The sequence below is a fragment of the Microtus pennsylvanicus genome, chromosome 1 (genome assembly GCF_037038515.1).
Source record: "Microtus pennsylvanicus isolate mMicPen1 chromosome 1, mMicPen1.hap1, whole genome shotgun sequence".
In the NCBI taxonomy this organism is placed as follows: Eukaryota; Metazoa; Chordata; class Mammalia; order Rodentia; family Cricetidae; genus Microtus; species Microtus pennsylvanicus.
In genome coordinates, this window is record NC_134579.1 from 32,468,619 (window position 1) to 32,489,582 (window position 20,964).

The window sequence follows — 20,964 nt, forward strand, 5'->3', positions numbered from 1 at the left end:
CCCCCACTCCTGTCATTTGTCTTTGCCACCGAAAAATGCCCACTGACGGCTATTTTGCATTTCCTTCTTCTATTTTGTTTTGTTTAAAAATGTTCATGGAAGGCCCAAGTGGTCGGAGAGACAGAGATAAGCGAACAACACAAACGCCCAGCTCCTTGAAAACCTTTGCTCCAAACCCGGGGTGACGTAAAACCCGCACACCCCCGGTAAGAGAGGATGGGGAGGGGAGCGGTATTTGGAACCTGGAACTTTCACAGCCTTAGCTGAGGCGGCAGAGTCGGGTGGGGGCCGCGGGTCTGCGCCCTCCTGAACGCTGGGAGCTCACTGGCAGCCAGGAACCGGCTGTTTGCTATTCCAAACCCCTTCATACTGTGACATTCAGGTCAGCAACGACTAAGACCTAGGTACATACAAGAAACCCAGTGGGTAAAGTGAGCGTTCCTACAAAAGTCTTCCGTGGGTAATTCCTGTGGGGCTGAGGTACCACACTTCCCTCTGAGAACAGGATTTTTTTTTAATGGTAAGCTACTGCTGGCAACTTTCAATTTTTAATCGTAACTTTAAAAACTTCCGTTCATTTCCTTAGATGCAGTGAGAGATCCATTTGGTATTTCTTAAATGAATTTGGAGTCCAGCATCCAGATCAGAACGTTAGAAACTGATTTTTGGTTCTCATAAGTGAAATGTCACCGATTCCGTTAGGAAAATGCTACATAGCTGAGTTAAAACGGGACCGATTTTTTTTTAAAGTGAGTTTGCCGTTAGTGTAATATAGGTAATAGCGGGTTCGATGGCAAAGACTTTTGGTAGCAATTTTGGTGATATAGCAGGGTGTAAAGATGCCTTCGTTTTATTTCCACAGCATCCTTTTTACCATCCAAACCCCATTTGAAGGACTGTTTTTGAAGAAACTCTGCAGTAATCTGCTTTCAATTACATGCTGTAAAAATAGAATTTGTAGCCAGAAATTAATTTGGGATATTTTTATGGGTGCCCACTGTGAGTTATATAGTGTTTTTTAAAAAACCAACTCTTTTTCTCCCTTTTTTGGGAATTCCCAATCTTACAATATGAATGAGTAAATACAATACAGTTTCTTCTTTTCAGAAAGTGTGTAGTCTTTTTGTTCTTCTTGGTGTTGCTTTCTTTTGTTGTCTGAAACACTTTCTGGAGGGTTAGCCAACTCAGACAGAAATCAGAATTTCATTGGAGCCGTTTTCATTTGTCAGAAATTGATACCTTTTTCCTCCCTGACTTTGGCAAAGGTCATTTGATCTCTTTCAAAGTCTAAATGCTTGATTCTGTAGCCACGGTCTGGTAGAATAATCGGACATATTGTTTTATTTTCTGGCGAGTGGCAATGGTAGGAATTTATTATTCAAATGGTACTTAGGGGTAACTAGAAAACGGTGGCAAATAAAGTGTTGGTCCTCGTGGTATGAGCGACTGCCAGTTCCCACATTAAGCCGTCCGTAGAGCAGTCGATGCTCCCCTAAGAGCCATAGAACGCCGGATCCATTCTAAGTGCTAAAATAAGCCCAAACAATAAAGCCACGACGTTCCAACTGAGCGGGTTATGATATCTCAGACGGTTTGCGTCCTTCTGTAATGTGGACGAAAGATTGCTTTAAAAGTGCTTTGAGAGCCTTGGAGAGCCTACATTGGGAAGCAGGCAAGCAGCATTACGTGCAGTCCTTACGGCCCTGGGCTTTTAGTTCATCGTATAACAAATATGCACTTGTATAGTGTTGCCCCGGGGGGCCCATGCATGCTTAGCAAACACGGCCCCTCATAAAGCTACACCCCTCAGCCCTTCTCCGGCCCAGTGTCTTCTGGCTGCTGGAGTCTAACTCCATTCTCTCACGCTGACATTTTCTCTTTACAGACTCTGGATGGCTTTGTTTTTGTTGTGGCCTCTGATGGCAAAATCATGTATATATCTGAGACCGCTTCTGTCCATCTAGGCTTGTCTCAGGTAGGTACTGCCGATTCTCTGGGTCCATCGAAACAGTAAATGTTATGTTGTGATGGTTTCCCCAACCTGGAATGACTCTCTTTAAGGTCTGCTTTTGTCTGAGCACAGTCCATAATTGTAACCTCCCCCACCCCATGGACATTGCACGGGGGCTCCTCTCATGACATTTATGTCCCTACTTTCTTTTTGTTTTGAGTTAATATCGGTCTGTCTCAACTGTGGTCAGCCCTGTTCTGAGATTTTGCCAGATTTCCTGACCTGTCATTTAGCAATGTGAGGTAGACCAAAAAGAGCGTCCTCCTCGTCCAGGGGGACCCTTCTGACCCTTCTACTCTTGCTCACTGTCTGCAAGTGATATCAGGCGTGGCTGTGGATCAGAAGGAAACCTCTTTAACTGGGTTTTGTGTGACACGTGCACTGGAGAGACAGGGAAGGGGCCCGACTCAGGGGTTGTTCCTGTGGAATTCAGGGTCATTTTTCCCTGAGTTTTTTTCCAGGTCAGTGGCTGTTTCAGTCGAGCATTTTATAGGGCTTCTGATAGAAAGTCACAGCCAGCTCACCACTACTGTGCGAGGTCCTGGTTTCTTTAGAACTTTCCCAGAGTGCCATTCCTTAGAGGAAGGAGGTGGGCTCAGCTTGCCGGTCCCCAGAGAGTTTGCTAGATGGGAGAGGTTGAAAGGTCACTCCTGTTCACTCCATTCATGGCTCATGGTGACAAGTCACATTAAAAAAAAGTGTTCTTTGATCAATTTCATGTGTGTATATAATGCGTCCACAACTCTCTCCCTCCACCCCCTCCTGTCTCCCTCACTTCAGAACCAACGCCTTTCCTCCACTCCTGTCTTTTTTGTTTTGTTCTGTGACCCACTGAGCTTGACTGGAGCCTTCAGTGTGACTGCTAGCTTCAAGTTATTCACTGGAGCCTGGTGGAGTCATCAGTGAGAAGACAGGGAATGACTCCCCTTCTCTCAGTGATCAATAGCCAATAGTTCAGCGGTGAGGGGCGGGGCCTCCAAGCCCCTCCCTCACCCGTGCTTCTTTCCAGCCTGTGGATTCCCCACTTCTGCAGTGCTCCTGAGCCTAAGTGGCGGTGGTACAGACTTCCTGTTTCGGGTTGAGAGGTCAATGTTACTCATTCGCTTGAGCAGTCATGTTCCTGTGAAGTGGACACCTCTCAGGTGCAAAGAGAAGGTCCCCCTGCCCCGCCCATCGAGGCTGAGAGGAACATTTGTCTATGGCCATAAACACGAATATTAGAAACTCACTGGGAAGTCAGGCTTTTTGTTTTTGGTTTTTCGAGACAGGGTTTCTCTGTGTAATAGTCCCAGCTGTCCTGGAACTCCCTTTGTAGACCAGGCTGGCCTTGAACTCAGAGATCCGCCTGCCTCTGCCTCCTAAGTGCTGGGATTAAAGGCCTGTGCCACCACTGCCCTGCAAGGGAAGTTTCTGTTTTTATAGAGCAGTAACTAAATGTTTCTCTTTTGTTATGAGCTGTCAGTGTAACCAACCAATGGTGGAGGACACTAGAATTAGTGATAATATGGAGAATAGAGTAAACGTGGAGACTCTGAACTGTGGGCTTCCCCCTGTAGTTAGGCAAAAATGAACCATTTTCATTGAAAGGAAAAAAAATCACCAAATTTAGAAACCACTAATGGTGAAGTCACTTTTGTTTTTCTGTCAAGCAACGCATTTTAAAACATTTGTTGACTGGTGTGTAACTTCCTCCTGTGCATCCCCTGCTCCTGTCTGAGTGGGTCTGTGCCTCTGTGTTGTTCTAGCAAAGTCAGTGAGTCGCATATCACAGTTGGGTGGAGGTTTCTTTTTCTCCATAGGTCCCTCCTCCTTCCTCTTCCTTCCTCCTCCTTCCCTCTCTCTCTCCCTTCTTTCCTCCACCTCCTCTTCTCCCCTGCTTCCTCTCCTCTTCTCGCTCCCCTCTTCTTAAAAAGTGAGACCAGCTCTTCTGAATACAGCACATTAAGGATCAAGTCTTGTACCTCCTGACTCAGGATTGGCGTACTTGTAAGACGAAATAGTGTTGACAACATGAAATTTACTGTCTGTAGGGCTGGGAACAGAGCTTGGTGCTAGAGCACAGACTACACCGCGGTCCCAGGTTCAATCCCCAAAACAGGAAAGAAGGAAGGTAGAGAGGGAGGGAGGGAGGCAGGGAGGGAGGCTTGTGGTTATTTTTCTATGAGTTTCTAGATCATTATTGCACGCAGAACTAGCTAGGGCCCTTTAGTTGTACTTGATCTGTGGTCAAAGAACCTTGATCGGATTATTTTTCACTTTTATTTGTAATTTGTAAAATTGCCATTAGTCCTACAATAATGTCATAAATGTGACAAAACATTTCATGCCTATTTAGGCTGACTGCTCCGCAATCTTTTAAAATAACAAAGTTACTAATATTGAATATTAAACTTAGATCTGAGCTCCCTCAAAGTCAAAACAAAAAAAGAGGATCAGTTATGTAGTTTTCATTGGACAGGCACTCAAGGTCCGGGAACATGATTTTAATAATTTATTTTATTTTTTTATTTTAATAATTTAAATATTAAAACAATGCCACTGACCCTCTCTCAAGGCACAGATTGAATAAACAACTTGTGATTGTTTGACAACTTCATTTGAACCCAGGTGCAGAGTCCTTTTGCAGACACCTGTTAGGACTGGCCTGGTATCTGGAACATGCTGGCACAGCCTAGGTCCCGGGGTGTCCCCTTCTTCCAGTAGGTCGCTGGCTCCACCAGCTGGCTTCTACTGATCGTTTTTCTCTTTCCGTGTGGGAAATGGGATGGATTGACTGAATACTCTAATTAAGAATGGCCACGGCGTGGGCCAGGTGACACACTTGCATCGTGCTCCTGATTAGCTCCACAGAGGAAAGCTGGACGACCACATGAGTTGTGGATCATGTTTCCTTTTGATCAGGAGCAGAAACAAAACTTAGTAGCACCGCTTTTGAAAGGGGAGAGGGCTTCATGCTACTATGTTGCAAGAAGGTTGGAGGAGGGTGCCTTTTGATGATGTATCCCCAGAAAAAATAAGGACAGTTTAAACAGCCAAATCAGCGTAGAGGGAGGGACCACAAGACCCTCTGAGAGTTGCAGAACAACTGGTTTCTTCCTGGTTCTGAAGCGAGGCTGTGAGCCCCAGTCAGCAGTTCCAAGACACAGTAAGGCTGCTGCCATGAAACCCTTGTTGTTGTCTGGGGCTATCTATGGTGAGCTATTTAAATAAGCAACAGCAAATCCGCCCCCAAACCTGCTCATGATTAACACCAGAGAGGGGAAGCTAGGCAGATCAGAGCTCCAGTTTTTTCTGCCTTCTTTACTTAAATAGTGAACAGAAGTATTGAATGGGATACTGTGCCAACTACATGTTTAAAAACATGTTTTGCATGCTGAGTGGTGGTGGCACACACCTTTAATCCCAGCGACCGTGAGGCAGAGGCAGGAGGATCTCTGAATTTGAGGCCAGCCTGAATTCTAGGACTGCCAGGACTACACAGAGAACCCTGTCAATATATATATATATATATATATATATATATATATATATATATATATATATATACACATCCTTTGGGTTATTTCTGTAATTACCGAGATGTGAAGCCAATATCATAAACATTCATGTTATTAAGTTTATGTAAAGATACTTTCTTCTTTTTTTTTTTTTTTGGTTTTTCGAGACGGGTTTTTTCTGTGGTTTTGGAGCCTGTCCTGGAACTAGTTCTTGTAGACCAGGCTGGTCTCGAACTCACAGAGATCCGCCTGCCTCTGCCTCCCAAGTGCTGGGATTAAAGGCGTGCGCCACCACCGCCCGGCTTAAAGATACTTCTTAAATAAGACCATCAGAGATACAGGTGTTGGGGTTGGGATGTAGCTCAGTGGTGAGCATGTGGCATGAGGCCCTGGCTTCAGTCCCCAGAACAGCAAAATAAAATAAAGTCGCATCAGTTAGACTTTGGCGAGCAAGCTTAGTGATCCTGGCACCGCCTCTGATGAAGGACAGCTGGAGTCAATCACAGCTCTTATTTGTGTACTGCCATCCCTTCTGTGTTCACAGAACTTACAGTGACGTCATCCGAGTAGATGATGTTGCTGTGGAGTCCAGGTTACTCTCAGCAGTAGAGGGAGCACAGGGAGCACAGTTCTCATTAGCCAGGGCTGTGCGAAAGCTCGGAAAGGGATTACTCTGTCAGAATGGTCTAGTGGAGGTAAAAACAGCCCTTCGTGCGGAGGAAGTCCATCTCTGTTTAAAGCCCATTATTACATTCTAAAAATAAATGGTGGAATAAGAAATCTATTTCTAAGTCAGGCAGTGGTGGCGCACGCCTATAATCCCAGCACTTGGGAAGCAGAAGCAGGTGGATCTCTGTAAGTTCGAGGCCAGCCTGGTCTACAGAGAAAGTTCCAGGACAGGCCCCAAAGTTACAGAGAAAGCCTGCCTCAAAAAACAAAAACAAGACAAAAAAGAAATCTATTTCTTAGGGGAGAATTTATTCCTTTATTTTGACTTTCTATTAGCAAACAAATGTGACCATTGCTGCCAAATTCTGGTTTTAAAAGGACAGACACAATCACATGTAAGCCGTGTCCTCAGCCCAGCTCAGTGTGGAAATAGAGACCCTTTGGGCCCAAAGTCTACTCGGTGTCTGTGCTCATACATAAAACACATGGACATGCTTAAGGTAGCTGGATGGGTTTTGGGGGGGCATCTTTATCTGTGAACATTTATTAAAGGACTCCCTCCCTCCCTCCTTTCTTCCCTCCCTCCCTTCTTCCTTCAATTGTTAATAGAATCATTTTACTTATGTTTGATGATGGGAAAATAGCTGTGTATACATTTGAAATACCCATATGGTTTAAATATAACTAACTTATGTTACACAGTGTCTAGCTAGGTAACTAACGCTCATTTTCAAAGACGTGCACATACGTGAAATAGCTGTTTATGGTACACATACAGAGGAGTGCAATATTGGAGAAGCATGCCAGACAGTGGCCTATAAAATGAGCAGCCCTGGTGTCGAGGGGCACAGACAGATCCCCTTTACTCTGGGGATAAAGGGCAGCATTATGTTTGTTTACATAGCTGAACCCCGAAGCTCAAACCATGTCAATTTAAAATGCTTCATCTGTTATACTCAGCAGAACGGCCAGCAGAGCCGAGCACATCTCCCAGGGGCCTAGTCACTCTGCCTCTCCACACAGAATCTGTCCCTTGGTGTGAACTTATCATATCAGCTTTCTGGGCAGGAAGAAGCCATTCAGCAAAGCAGTAAAAAGCTCTTAGCAGAAACGCCATGGCTTTTGCAGTCGGCAGGGCTTTACCGATTCTAAAACATCGCATTGACGTTCTGTTTCAGTAAGGTGGAGATATGAGACCTGGGAAGTTTCATCTAGACAAACACATATCTACATATTTATATATATATTGGGGGGGCTGGGGTGAAAGAGCCACGTTTTTTTTTCCAGTATTCAAAAGCACAAGTACATATATAAATACAGGAAACGCCATGTCAACCATAACTTTGAGTTAAGGTCAGCCCTGTTATACATGACTCCGTATTTTTTCCATGAAGACATTTCCGTTGTTTGAAGGCAATGGGGCTTCCTGGATGGCCTTAGAGTTATCCCATTCATAATTTTTAATTATTTATTTTAATTTCTTTCATTTTTCTTTTTCAAGACATAGTTTCTCTGTGTAACAGTCCTAACTGTCCTGGAACTTGCTTTGTAGACCAGGCTGACCTCGAACTCACTGAGATCCATCTGCCTTTGCTTCCTGAGTGAAGGGATTAAAGGCATGCGCCACCTCTGCCTGGCTCTATTCGTGTTATAATGAACCCCAGAGCTCAAAAGACCAAGTTCTTCATCCACAAATCTTGCCTTGCTTTGAACTCAACCCCTTTCATGAGAACAGGAGCTTTGAAAGCAGAGGACGTGGTTTTATTAAAGCACAGGACTGTTCTGAAATCGCACCGGCGGGAAGGCGTTGTCTGCAGAGGGACATCACTTGAGCATGTTTTTCCAAACAGAACTTCAACCATGAATGCTCACTTCCTTCTAAAACAGCAAGTAAGAGAGAAATAATTGGACAATATGAAATCCACCCTCGTCTCTGGTTTATTTTGTTTTTTAAAATAAGCCTTGAAATTCGGGAGGGGGGTAGGGTGAGAGTAGGCAGGGGGGTTGGTGGAGGGAAGGAAGGAAAATCAGGAGCCAGCCTGTCAACTGCCTTCACAGTGAACTCCCCCTTCAGAGAAAGGTAATGTTCCTGTCTCAAACAGCTTCAAGGTGGCTGGTCTATTCAGACCTTTTAGGGATTAACAAGAATTTCGTGCAAGAGAAATGATTCATTTTTATTTTTTGGTGAAATCTGGCCAGGGAGACGGCTCAGTGGTGAAGGTGTTTGTCACCAAAAAGCTTAATCTTCAGTCAGGCAGTGGTGACATATGCCTTTAATCCCAGCACTCAGGAGACAGAAGCAGGTGAATCTCTGTGAGTTCAAGGGCAACCTGGTCTACAAGAGCTAGTTCCAGGACAGGTTCCAAAGCTACAGAGAAACCCTGTCTTGAAAAACCGAACCAAACCAAACCAAACCAAACCAAACCAAACCAAACAAACAAACAAACAAACAAACAAAAACCCCAAAACTTAATCTTCAGGAGAGTTCAAGCCCCAGGACCCACTCCGTGCAAGGAGAGAACCAAATCCAAAATGTTGTCCTCTGGCCTCCCCATGTGTGCATGCCTCCCCAACACACACGACACACACACACACACACACACACACACACACACACACACAAATAAACAAGTAACCAATGGTCAACGTAATTTGAAGATGTTGAAGTCATGCGGTATATTTTCACATAGGCAGATCTGCATCAGGGTGGACTGCAAAGTCTCTGGTTTGGAGTGGGAGGGTTAAATGCGTGGGTGTCAGGGTGAAGTCCTGTGCTTGGATTCCCCATTGCTGTTTGCATAGTGTTCAAAGGAAAGATCCCACGAGTGATACAGGAAATAGAACAGTGGATGCGGGGGGGGGGGAGGCAAGACTTAGGATTGTAATTTATGTCAAAAGGCTAAGGAACTCTCCCATATTGACGAACTGGAAGCGCTGGCTAGGAAGGATGGGAGAAGTAGTCACCTTTTCATGGTTTCGTGGCCAAGCATTGGGGCTGGACGCTAAGGTGAAGCTGTGGGTCCCTGCATGTCACTAAGCTGTTGTCAGGGTCACCCCTGGACAGGTGATCCTGCGACCTACAGCAAGGACTCTGGGTGTACCAGCAGAGGCCGGGGACAGCCTCTCTCTGTCGTCTTGATCTGCCCTCTGCCTTGGCAGGGCTGAGAAGTCTTCAGATCCAGCTAAGGTTCTCGCTACCCTAGGGCACTTTCCATGTGAGTTTCTCTTGTTACTGTCTGGACTTTGAAGTCCACTGCCTATGTTGGAATTAATACAGCCACTCCTGCCCCCCTCCCCCCAGTAATACTGGGTATTACTTAATGTAATTGTTGGTCTACCTCAACTCTTTTGATTATAGCTCCAAACATAAGACCCATTATCACGGCACAAAAGTCTGCTCCACAGCCCTGTTGTGTCCATGTGTGGCCTGGAGGCCTGCTTTGGAGTCCCTGTGGGTGTGTCTGGGAGTTGGTGATGCCCAAATGTTGAGACAGCCATTTTAAGAAGTAACTGCAGTATCCTGTTGCCTCAGCCCTGCCCCCTCAGGTCACAGGTCATGCCAAGGGACACAGCCACACCCTGGTCACCCACAGGGATAAGCAGTCAGCTTGGATCAGGAGGGTCAGAGCCACATTCCTGGCAATACTCGGGAGCTCTGGCGGTGCCTGGGGCATGCTTCAGTGCTGATACAGAAGGGGCCTTTGTCTGAGTGGCAAGGGAGTCCTCCTCCATGGTTCCCAGCTGGTCAGCCTCTGAGTGGCTGTGGCTCTCCAGGGGGGTGCAGAAGGCCCAAGGCAGCTGGTCTCCAGCTGGTCATTCCTCTCACACAGCCCGTGAGTGAGGGTGACAGCCCCAGCTTGCGTCTGTTTGGAGATGTTCTCTGTCTGGAGGACACTGCCCAGGCTTCTCTGTATGGTGCCGCCTCCACCCTTCAGTTTATCCTCCTCCTGTGTCCCTCTTCTCCTCAGACTCCCTGGCAGCTCAAGCCTGTGCTCTTGGCCTTTTCCGGGGGTGGGGGTGGAGGGACAGTCCAGAGCCCTGCAAACCGGAGCATGTTTCTACCTCTGCATTTGGCCAAGATGTGAGCTTTAAGGAGAGACCCAAGTCCTGGCCCTGGCACCATGTGAGCCTGCGGCACACCCGGTCTGTCCTCTCGCCCCCTCGCACCTACCCCGGAGAGACCGGTGATGTTTGCACCCACCCCGGAGAGACCAGTGATGCTTCTGATCCTCCCATCCTTCTGCAGGTGGAGCTCACGGGTAACAGTATTTATGAGTACATCCATCCTTCGGACCACGACGAGATGACGGCAGTGCTCACGGCCCACCCGCCGCTCCACCACCATCTGCTCCAAGGTTCGTCCTCCACCCCGCAGGAGACCAGAGTGAAGATCACACTCTCGCTCCAACTAGTGGGTTTCTTCCCAGCGAGCTGGGTTTGGGGCAGGCTAACGGCAGCACCCACCCAACGTGTGTAGCTATACTTACGTTTGCTCGGGTGCTGCTTGCTCGCGTGGATCAAGCCCATGGCTTTGTGCTAAGCACTATATCACGCTGTCCTCGGCTTGCCTCTGCGTCACCGACATCATGTAGACCCTACTGCGTGCCATAGCTGTTCGGCATTGGGTCACAGCCTGTCCCCCACGTGCTCCTGATTTAAAGTCCCAGTGCTGCCCTATCAAGAGTCTAAGTTCAGCCTGCTGTTTCTGAGGACAGAATCAGGAGAATGTGAGATATCAGGGGGAAATTACATGGGTGTAATTTAGATGCCGTTTAGCATCTTGTTTGCGTGTGATTGGAGGCTTTCAGCCACACTGGGGTCATTCGAACCTTGGCTTTGTCACCACAGACATTGTACAAATGTCAAAATATTTATGCGGAGATACTTGGAAACTCACTGAGTGATGAGGCCCGTGACTGACTCTTAATTAAAGCACTAGATGGGCAGCTCGTTATACTCATATTGCCATGTTTAAATATTTTGCGTAATCCTTCGCCCCACGTAGCTGGTTTCTTTTGTAATCTACGTTATGCACTTGGAAGCATTCTAAGCAGGGACTTCAGGTTGTGTGCCATGGCACAGATCGGGTCAGAAGCCCTGGGCATCACACACACGTCTCCTTAAATTACAGCCGTGACGAGTGCTAGGAAGGTACTCAGCTTTTCCCAGAGGCCCTGGCCTTCCAGCTCTCCCAGCACGCAGCCTGGTGAGGCATGCCGACTGGGTCTCCTGTGTACCTGGGGCTGCAGTTCTCAGCATGGTCAAAATTTCCCTGAGTTGGGGCTGGGGAAGGAAGGAAGGGAAAGGCCAGTAGATAACTCAGCAGTAAAGGCTAGTCATGATGGGGGGAGCCCTGGTAAAGACTTGGGGAAGGGCGGTCTATCTTACCCGGCTATGGTGTCGCAGAGCCCACCATGTACTTGAGGTGCACGGGTCTGGGTCCCTCTGTCAGGGACAGGGGCTAAGTTGTGGCTGGTTTTCAGCACCTGGTGCTTTGAAGGACGTTAGACACTTCTGGGCCTCTTCAGCAGCTCAAGCAGCCACCGTGGCCCCCAGTTCCTCTATGACAAGAGGGAAGATGTCACCCCGTCAGACATCTTAGAGACCCACTGGTTTCCGAGGTTGTCGCTAGGGTCATGGTTCAGGCTGCTTTTCTTCAAAGTTTTGGCAACCGCATTCAGGATAAGCAAGAGCTATTGCCCTTTCCACTCAGATTCTGGTTGTTGGCCGAGCTCTCTGGGTCAGGGTCTGGCCGTGGATGGGGAGGTTCCTGGCTGCTGTGTCTGGTTGCTGGGGACGTGGGCAGGACACCTGCCTGTCTAACAGTGCCTCTGCTTTCAGAGTACGAGATAGAGAGGTCTTTCTTTCTTCGAATGAAATGCGTCCTGGCGAAAAGAAATGCAGGCCTGACGTGCAGTGGATACAAGGTACACGGGGCTCCTGGTGGGGGTGGGGACAGCTGGCGGGGTCTTCTCTGCGCATCTTATGTTCTGCTTCACACTTGAGGCAGAGAGAGGGTGAGGGAATTCGCCATGTCCCCTCTGTCAGGACAGAAGTACTGAGCAAGGCTCAGGGTGGATTATGAGCCCAAAGATCTCACAGTTTACACGGATGCTCCAGGCCGATTGGGTTTCATCCTATAAGACCAGGATTGCAGCGGCTTAGCATAATCCACGAGTTCCACTTTGCTTGCCACGGGGGAGCTCCTCTAGACCAGCTGCCCCTTGCGTTTGTTGAATGTTCATCCTCATCCCAGGGCGGGATTCCAGGCAGCAGTGAGCAGTTGCTTTATGGGGACGTAATTCTTACTGCTTGAATGTCCAAACTAAATCCGGTACCCAGGGTGGTGTTTCACAATAACCGTCGAGGCCTGCCCACATGCCAAGCTGTGCCATCTCTGTGGTACCACATCCAATGGGTCATCATGGCCTTCTGAAGGGAACAACATTGGCCTTAGTGAATGTTCAAGAATGGGAGGCAAATGGAGAAGGGATAGGGTGCCCAGCTGAGCGGCCCAGCTGGGACTTCCAAGCCCAGCCCGATTGACCTTATCCACCAGATAATGCCACTTGCTGAGGTTAATTCTGGAATCTAGTACTATATGACTGGTTGGCAATCCCTCAGTGTTAGAGACAGTCATTTCCAGGTAGGAGGGTGGGTTCTAGACAACCTGCCAGGGATCCCTGCAGACCCTTCACCAAATTCCTCGCCTTCCCCTGAGTCTCCTGTGCTGTTTTTCCCTGCAGGGGGTGTGGAGGAATTTGTACCATTGCTACTCTGGAGCTGGAGGCAGCTGAGCTGGTACCCCCTTCCCACTTGCCCCTTGGAAAAGGAGGAAGATGGGCTTGGGTGCTATGAGGCTCTTGTGCCTTTAGCTTCTCTTTGTGGAACACCCCTCTTCACGCTCTTCGCGCCCTCTCAGCCAAGCAACTTCCCGCCAGTGACCTCTTCCTTTGACCCTGGCATTAACCCCACTTTTCACTTTTTATCATATGCAGTTACTTTCGGCTGGGATTAAACCTAGGGCCTCACACCCACCAGGCAAACACTACCACTGAGTTGGCCCACATCTCTTGCTTTTATGGCTTGAAGAATACACTTAGTATTTTTCCCAGTCGCGAAGACTCCTTGAGCCAGGGCAGGAAGCTCTTAGCTCTATCTGAATCTGACAACGCATTCTCCAGGAGGTCCTGGGCTTTACTAGTGTCTGCTGCTTGTCAGTTGTCCAACAGAAATCCACAGTTAACGTGTCTGTCTTGTCCTCAGCTGACCCACCGGGAGAGTGGGAGAAGAGGCTAGAATGGTTTTAAGACTTCTTCCAGCTCTGTAAATCTGTAAGTCCCATAGACGGAGCTTTTGAAAAAAGGAGCTGTGTGGGCTGTGGCTGTAGCCCAGCTGGTAGAGTGTTTGCCTAGCACACAGGAAGTCCCGGGTTCGATCCCCAGCACCACATAAATTGGTTGTGGTAGTGAATGGCTGTGACCACAGCACTTGGGGGTGGAGGCAGGACAAGTTCAAGGTCATATTCCAGTATGTTGTAAGTCTGAGCTAGCTTAGGCTACCTGAGACCTGGACGGGTGGGGTGTGGGGATAGAGATAGAGAGACAGAAACAGAGAGCTAAGGACCCAGATGACCACTGTTTTAGCATTCGTGATCCTTATAGGATTTCATGTTTAAATGGCAAATACACTTACTTAATTGTGGGTGTAAGATGGTTCAGGGGCCTCCAGGTACCTTATTTGCCCTGGGAACTACACGGCCCCTCTCCAGTGTGGTCTTTGGTTCTCTAGCTATAGAGAGGGCTTCTCTTCAAGAGTGGAGTAGACACTCTGGATTATTATTTATTTTTCTTTGTTTATTTAAGTCTTGTTTTTTTTTCAGGATAGGGTTTCTCTGTGTAGCTCTGGCTGTCCTAGAACTCGCTCTGTAGACCAGGCAGGCCTTGAACTCACAGAGATCTACCTGCCTCTGTCTCCTGAGTGCTGGTCTTAAAGGTGTGTACTACTATTGCCTGGTGGCTTGTTGCTTCTTAAAATTATAATTATAAACAAATTAAAAGTTCCATCTATTGGTCTAGGAAGATGGCTCAATTGGTAAGGCCTTTGCCATGCAGGCACAAGGATCAGAGTTTGGATTCCTGGCACTGGCCAATATAATTTAAATGAATATAGATTTTACTGAGAGAATTTTTAATCCCCTGGAGTGTTGAGAGCATGTTGGGTGACAGAAATGTCAGGCTCAATCCCAGTTGTAGTTGGAAAATATTTTCATTACAGGCAAGCATTCATAGGAGGGCACTTAGTTCCTTAGCATGTCTTTGCTGTGCTTCGGGGTCAAACTTGGCCATGAGTTTACATCCAAGGCCCTCATGTGTTAGTGAGCGTGGATCTGGGGCATTCCTCCTGTGCACCTGACTGGACAGAAAATGCTTGTTTCTTTAGGACATTGTTTCTTAAGGCAGAGCCATAGATCCTTTCCCCAGAGCACCAAATCAGGCTCTGTCAACGCGCTGACAAAAGAACTCTGCTGAAAAGGGCTGAAGAATGTTCTAGCACTACACACACACACACACACACACACACACACACACAAGCCTGAGCCAAGAGTGGCGGCGCCCTCTGAGTCTGTGCCCTCTTCCAGGTCATCCACTGCAGCGGCTACTTGAAGATCAGGCAGTATATGCTGGACATGTCCCTGTATGATTCCTGCTACCAGATAGTGGGGCTGGTGGCCGTGGGCCAGTCACTGCCGCCCAGTGCCATCACGGAGATCAAGCTGCACAGCAACATGTTCATGTTCAGGGCCAGCCTTGACCTGAAGCTCATCTTCCTGGATTCCAGGTGAGTCCGGCCTTACTTTGACCATTGCTGTGAAGTCCTGGAAGGTCCAAGGGGTGGAAACCGGTCCTGGAGAGCTGCATGTTACTGAAGCAAACTATAACAAGAAGTAAATGCTGCTAAGAGTGTGGATTAGCCAGGGGTTAGTCATGAAGGGAGGGGGTTCACAACAGACAGGACGCAGGGACTTGAAGTAATTACCTAACATTTAAACCATCGTACAAGCTTGTGGTGAGAATGTCTGTTATGATGTGAGAGAGCCCTTCTACCTCCCTCTCTCCCTCCCTCCCTTCCTCCCTCCCTCCCTTTCCTCCTCCCTCCCTCCCTCCCTCTCTCCCTTCCTCCCTCCCTCCCTCCCTCTCTCCCTTCCTCCCTCCCTCCCTCCCTCCCTCCCTCCCTCCCTCCCTCCCTCTCTCCCTCCCTCTCTCCCTTCCTCTCTCCCTCCCTCCCTTCCTTCTTTCCTTTCTTCCTCCCTCCCTTCCTTCATTCTTTTCTTCTTCCTTCCATTACTTTTTCTTCTTTCCTCCCCCAACCTCTCACTTCCTCTTGAGATAGGGTCTCCGGTAGCCCAGCTGGTCTCGAATTCCTACGCATCTGAGGATGGCCTTGAGAATATTCAGTCCTCCTGCCTCCTCTGGAGTGCCAGATGACAGATGGGTACCATCACCTTTTGTCTTCCTCTTCCCTTCCTGAAAGGTTTAAGCTCTCCATCTCTCCACCACACTGGTAGGACTTTGGAACAAAAGATTTTCCATTCTGCTCCCTGTGTGAAGCTCTGACCTCTGTGACAGGCATCTTAAGTCAGTGGGGAGAGCAGACGGGTCGCCTTCCCTGGCTGCCCTGGAACTCTGTAGACCAGCCTGGCCTCGAACCCACAGAGCCCTGCCTGCCTCTGGCTCCCCTGCCCTGGATTTAAAGGCGTGTGCTGTCATGCCTGTCCTTGAAATTTTACTGTTTAGTTGACAGCTGGTAGTTACAGTTTTGTGAGACACCTGCAGGGTTTACTACACATTCTAGAATGTCCCCCAGTCTACACAGATCTTGAGGCCTTAGCCGGTGGGGCCTCTTCCTCTGTGCTTCCAGAAAATGTCTGTCAGCCACACGGACCACTTGGTACTTAAAAGTCTTCCAAAGATGAACGTAGACAACAGATGTGGATCAGTTGAAAACTCCAAGTCTCACACACCTGCCAGGCTATGTCGCCACCTGGTTTGTGGGTCCCTTTGATGCACAGGCCAAAGTCCTTCCAAGAACTCCAGGATCCAAGCAATCCTCCTGCTTCAGCCGTATGAGAAGCTGAGACTACAGACGTGTGCTACTATGCTGGGCTACTGGGATTTTATGTTCTATTTTTTTCAAGTTAATGAAAAATAAAGACTTACATCTGTAATTCTGCTACTTGTGAGGCTGAGGCAGGAAGATTACTATGAGTTCCAGGCTAACCTAAGGCAGATTCAAATCTAGCTTGGCTACAGAGCAAGACTGTCTCAAATAAACAAAGCCAAACATAAAGGAAAACAAATAAACAACAACAACAAACACACAACTTAAAAAGAAAGGGAAAATGTGGCTTAAAATATCCCATAAAAGCAAACATTTTACCCACGTGTTGATTCTTTATTGAGAAGAGATAAATCTGTCTGGCCCAGGGTGGGATGGTGTAGGCAGAGACTGCTCTTTCATTTCCTGACCACTCAGACCTGAATAATCACACAGAAACTATATTAATTACAACACTGCTTGGTCAATGGCTCAGGCTTCTTATTAACTAACTCTTACATCTTCAATTAACCCATTCCTATTATTTTATATTTTATCATGAGGCTCGTGGTTTACCGATAAGGTTCTCCTTGGGCAGCTACACGGTGTCCCCTAGACTCTGCCTACTTTCTCACTGTGTGGTTTTCTTGCCTGGCTTTATTCTGCCCCGCCATAGGCCCAAAGCATATTCTTTTTTAACCAATGGTAATAAAACATATTCACAGCATCCAGTGGGGAGTCCCACATAGGACAGGAGACATGAAGTTAGTCAGGATCAATCTTCATGTTCCTTGAAGCTCTTCAGAGGGTTGAGAGGTGAGAGAGATGGTACTACAGAAGGTATTCACCCCGAAATCTCAAGCAAAGAGTGAATGGCACAGCACCTTCTGGGACTGTTTCCTGCAGAAGCAAGGACTGCAGCTTGGGGGGCATGAGCTTCCTCAGGGCCTGGTAGGAACCATGACAGGGGCTCTTCCGAAAGGAAAGTAGGCCAGACATGGGCTGTCCAAGGTCCTGGCTGAAGAAATGCAGAGGAAACACCGGGTCTTTTCCACTCTTTGCCTCTGTCTTCCTTTGAGTTACTGTTGCTATGATAATTACTATGACCAATAAGCAAGTCCGGGAGGAAAGGGCTCATCCAGCTTATACTTCCACATCACCCCTGAAGGAAGTCAGGGCAGGAACTCCAATAGGGTAGGAAACTGGAGGCAGGAGCGGATGCAGAAGCCTTGGTGCTGCTTACTGGCTTTCTCCCCATGACAGGCTCAGCCAGTCCAGGGATGGCACCATCCACCGTGGGCTGGGCCCTCCCCGACTGATCAGTAAGTGAGACAATGCCTTACAGCTGGGTCTTATGGCGACTGTTTCCACCGAGGCTCTCTGCTCTCGGATGACTCTCGCTTGTGTCAAGTTGACTAGAACTAGCCAGCACAGCCTCCTTGTATTTCTCAGACAATTCAAGAAAACCCAAGAGACCCATTTGAATTCTCTCAAAGAGGAAAGAAGAGATTGTGTCCCCAGAGGAGTGACCTGAAGTCTTTTCTGGTTGGTTATTTAGTTCAGGGTATTGAAATGTGGAGGGTCTTTTCAGCCAAGGGCGGCGTCATGTCAGAGACACTTAAGGGGATCGGGACCCCTCACAGCCGCTCATATTTCTGTCTTGTTGCAGCAACACGATCTTGATAGGCCTCTCGGCTAGAACCTGCTCTGGGGAACAGCAGTGGTCAGGTTGGAGGTTACTTCAGCATCTAGTCCCTCTCAGCTACAGCAGGGAGGATTGGCCTGAGTTCCCCAAGTCACAGGAGCAAGGGGTAGTGGTCCTTGGGGAGCAGCTGCTGGCCGCCCACCCGGCATAATCCCAGACACAACTAAACTTGGCTTAACCTGATGTTTGGATCCTCCGGGTTGTGGTTTCATTTTGAAACTGTAGCCGGTGCTTTTGTTAAGGCTGGGTGAAGCCAGCAGTGTTTGGAGTCTGGCATATCTCTCTGACAAGTCTACAGACACGGGAGGTTTGAACAAACCCAGGAAGGCATCCTGCCAAGCCCTTTTCCTGCCCTTTAATTTTTAAAGTTGGTGAATAGTTTGGTGAGAACGTGTTTCTGATTCTTGAACATGTTCAGGTCCTTGCTGTTAATACAGCAATGGTCCGGGGGCTGGATAAGTCTTTCGGTCCATGCCACAGAGACATCTGGGTTTCTTTTGGGGTCAGCCAGCTGTCTTCATCTTCCTCTGGCTCAGTCAGACCCCATTGGGCCCGTGGCTGAGTCCCTAGAGCATGGAATGAACAGAGCAGGGGCCAGTGACATCCCCCATACACTCACCTAGCGCCCCTTCCTTCTCACCTTAGAGGAACACCATGGGAATACACCTGCCAAATGGAGAGCCATTCCAAGGAAATCCAAGGCTCCGAGAGATGCATGATCTGGAGTCCGAGCAGATTAAAGACTGGAAGGGGGTGGTCACACTTCCTGGTTCTGTCTGTGGCTAGCATTTCATAGCTGGCAAGCAGGGCCCTCCATGCCAGCCTCCTTCATTAACCTCCTACCCCTCCACCGTCTCCAGAACCGACTCTCCCTGCTGCCACGCTGCTTTTGGAATCCTTTACTCTGCCCTGTCATCTGTTCTTAAATATCTGTCACCAACGTGCTTAGGGCCACTTACCTCTTTTAAGGACACTGTTCCCAGCTTGGTTAGGCCAAGTCTATGAAGCCACACCACCGCCACACACAGTTTCACCCACGGAAAGGGCAGGCCAGTGCAGTACCGATGAGGGCTCAGTTGCTGACAGCCATTTCTCTTCAAAGTGCTGAAGGGGTAAATTAATATGTCTGGGACTTGGTGAGAGTTGAGGGATCATGTCACAGGCGCCCTGGGAAAGACTTCCACTGCCGAGGAGAGTGAGCACCTCACCTTCTAGCTGGAATAGTCATTGCAGAGTTTTCTGGGGGTCTGTGGGAAATCCGTTAGGGATACCAGGTTTAAAGAGTTATCCTGTAATTCCCATTAGTAAGAACCACTCAGCTGTAAGCTCTGGAGACAAATCACCCAATTAACAACATAGAACAGCCATTTGAACAGCCAACACAGAGCCAAGCAGTGGAACAGCCTCAGTACCCGTCAACAGACTAGGGAACCAACAAAACACAAAACGTGGTATCTACATGAAATAGAACATAGAAAACCATGTTCTGAACCCATTCTGCAAAGGACAGTGGACCTTAAACATGTCATCATGTATGAAGGAAGGCAGAGTCAGAGGGTCACACATGGTATCATTCTGATTTAGGACACACAAATCAGGGAGACAGGAAGTTGAATGGAGGACAAGGGCTGGAACAAAGGGACTGGTGGTATTTAGGGGAATAGAGACTGAAAGGCATTGTTTCAGAGGTGAGGAGCTTCTTTTGGGGTGATGGGGAGGAAGGGAGACGATCGCGGTACAGTGTGAACGTTGTTCTTCTATTTGGGGTGATGGGAAGGTGGGGAGATGATCAGGGTACAGTGAGAACGTTGTTCTGTTTGGGGTGATGGGAAGGAGGGGAGATGATCAGGGTACAGTGAGAATGTTGTTGTTCTGTCTGGGGTGATGGGAAGGTGGGGAGATGATCACGGTTCAGTGCGAATGTTGTGAATGCCACTAAATCATGCACAGTCAGCATTATAGTTATAGAATTAAACAAGTAAAGGAGCCGGGGAGATGGTTCTGTGGACAAAGTGTGTGCTGTGTAAGCATGTAACTCTGTCCCTGACTGCCCGGGTTCAGATCCCCAGGAGGCATGTACAAAGCCATGCATGGCGGTGCAGTCTATAACCCCAGAAGTGGAAGACAGAGATGCAGAGATTGCGGGGGCTTGCATGCATTCTTTCACATATAGAACGGAACAGGTTCATGAAGGACTGCCCCAACAGGACCCCAGAGTGGCTCTCCCAGCACACGGCTTATTTCAATGTTTGGGTCAAAGCATTCCCTGGGCGCCCACAGACAGTCAAAGCTCAAGAGAGGTCCAATGCTAAGTCATCGCAAACAGGCTTGTAGCCCATGGTTCCAGAACATTCTTGCTCACTGTTCTACATCCTACTCTGAGCTAGAGTTCAAAGACTTCCTTCCTGTAAAAATAGTTCATTCCAAAACCAACATCCCCACCCCTGGGCCTCTTCACACTTGATTAGTTGGCAAAGCAAGCACCGGTTTAAAGGAAGGGGCCAAGGAGCTGCTTGACTCATGGAGCCTCCATCCTTCCACAGGGTGACAGAGCTTACAGGCTACGAGCCACAGGACCTGATCGAAAAGACGCTGTACCATCACGTTCACGGCTGTGACACCTTCCACCTCCGCTACGCGCACCACCTCTGTGAGTATCGAGTCCCTGGGCCAGGGGTGGCTGGCCAGGGTGGAGGCATCAAGGACGGGGAGGGGACATACCTGTTGCTTGGGGCAGGCATAGGAGTCACTCATGAAGCACAGGGTGACTTCCTTTGCCCCTTGCTAATGATGGCCCTGCTGCCTGTTCCCTACTACCCACAGACATGATCTCAGTGACAATGCCAGACCCCAGTGGCATGGGTTCCAGATTGTGAGCTTGGGGGCCCAGCTAATGATGGACTCTGTACTCTAGTTGTGAATACCAGCAGCATTAGTACAAGAACAGTGCGGAGCCCTTGCTATGTACGGCCTGGTGCTGGATG

At 48.3% G+C, this 20,964-nt stretch overlaps 1 protein-coding gene across 1 annotated transcript in view; it reads left to right on the plus strand.

The window, feature by feature from the left end:
* Positions 1–20,964, plus strand: part of Sim2 (SIM bHLH transcription factor 2) — a 42,295-nt gene that overhangs the window by 9,400 nt on the left and 11,931 nt on the right. Inside the window, exons 3-7 of the mRNA XM_075960677.1 lie at positions 1,886–1,975; positions 10,424–10,532; positions 12,019–12,104; positions 14,819–15,018; positions 20,524–20,630. Coding sequence (XP_075816792.1) covers positions 1,886–1,975; positions 10,424–10,532; positions 12,019–12,104; positions 14,819–15,018; positions 20,524–20,630 — 592 coding nt within the window. The remainder of the gene's footprint in view (positions 1–1,885; positions 1,976–10,423; positions 10,533–12,018; positions 12,105–14,818; positions 15,019–20,523; positions 20,631–20,964) is intronic.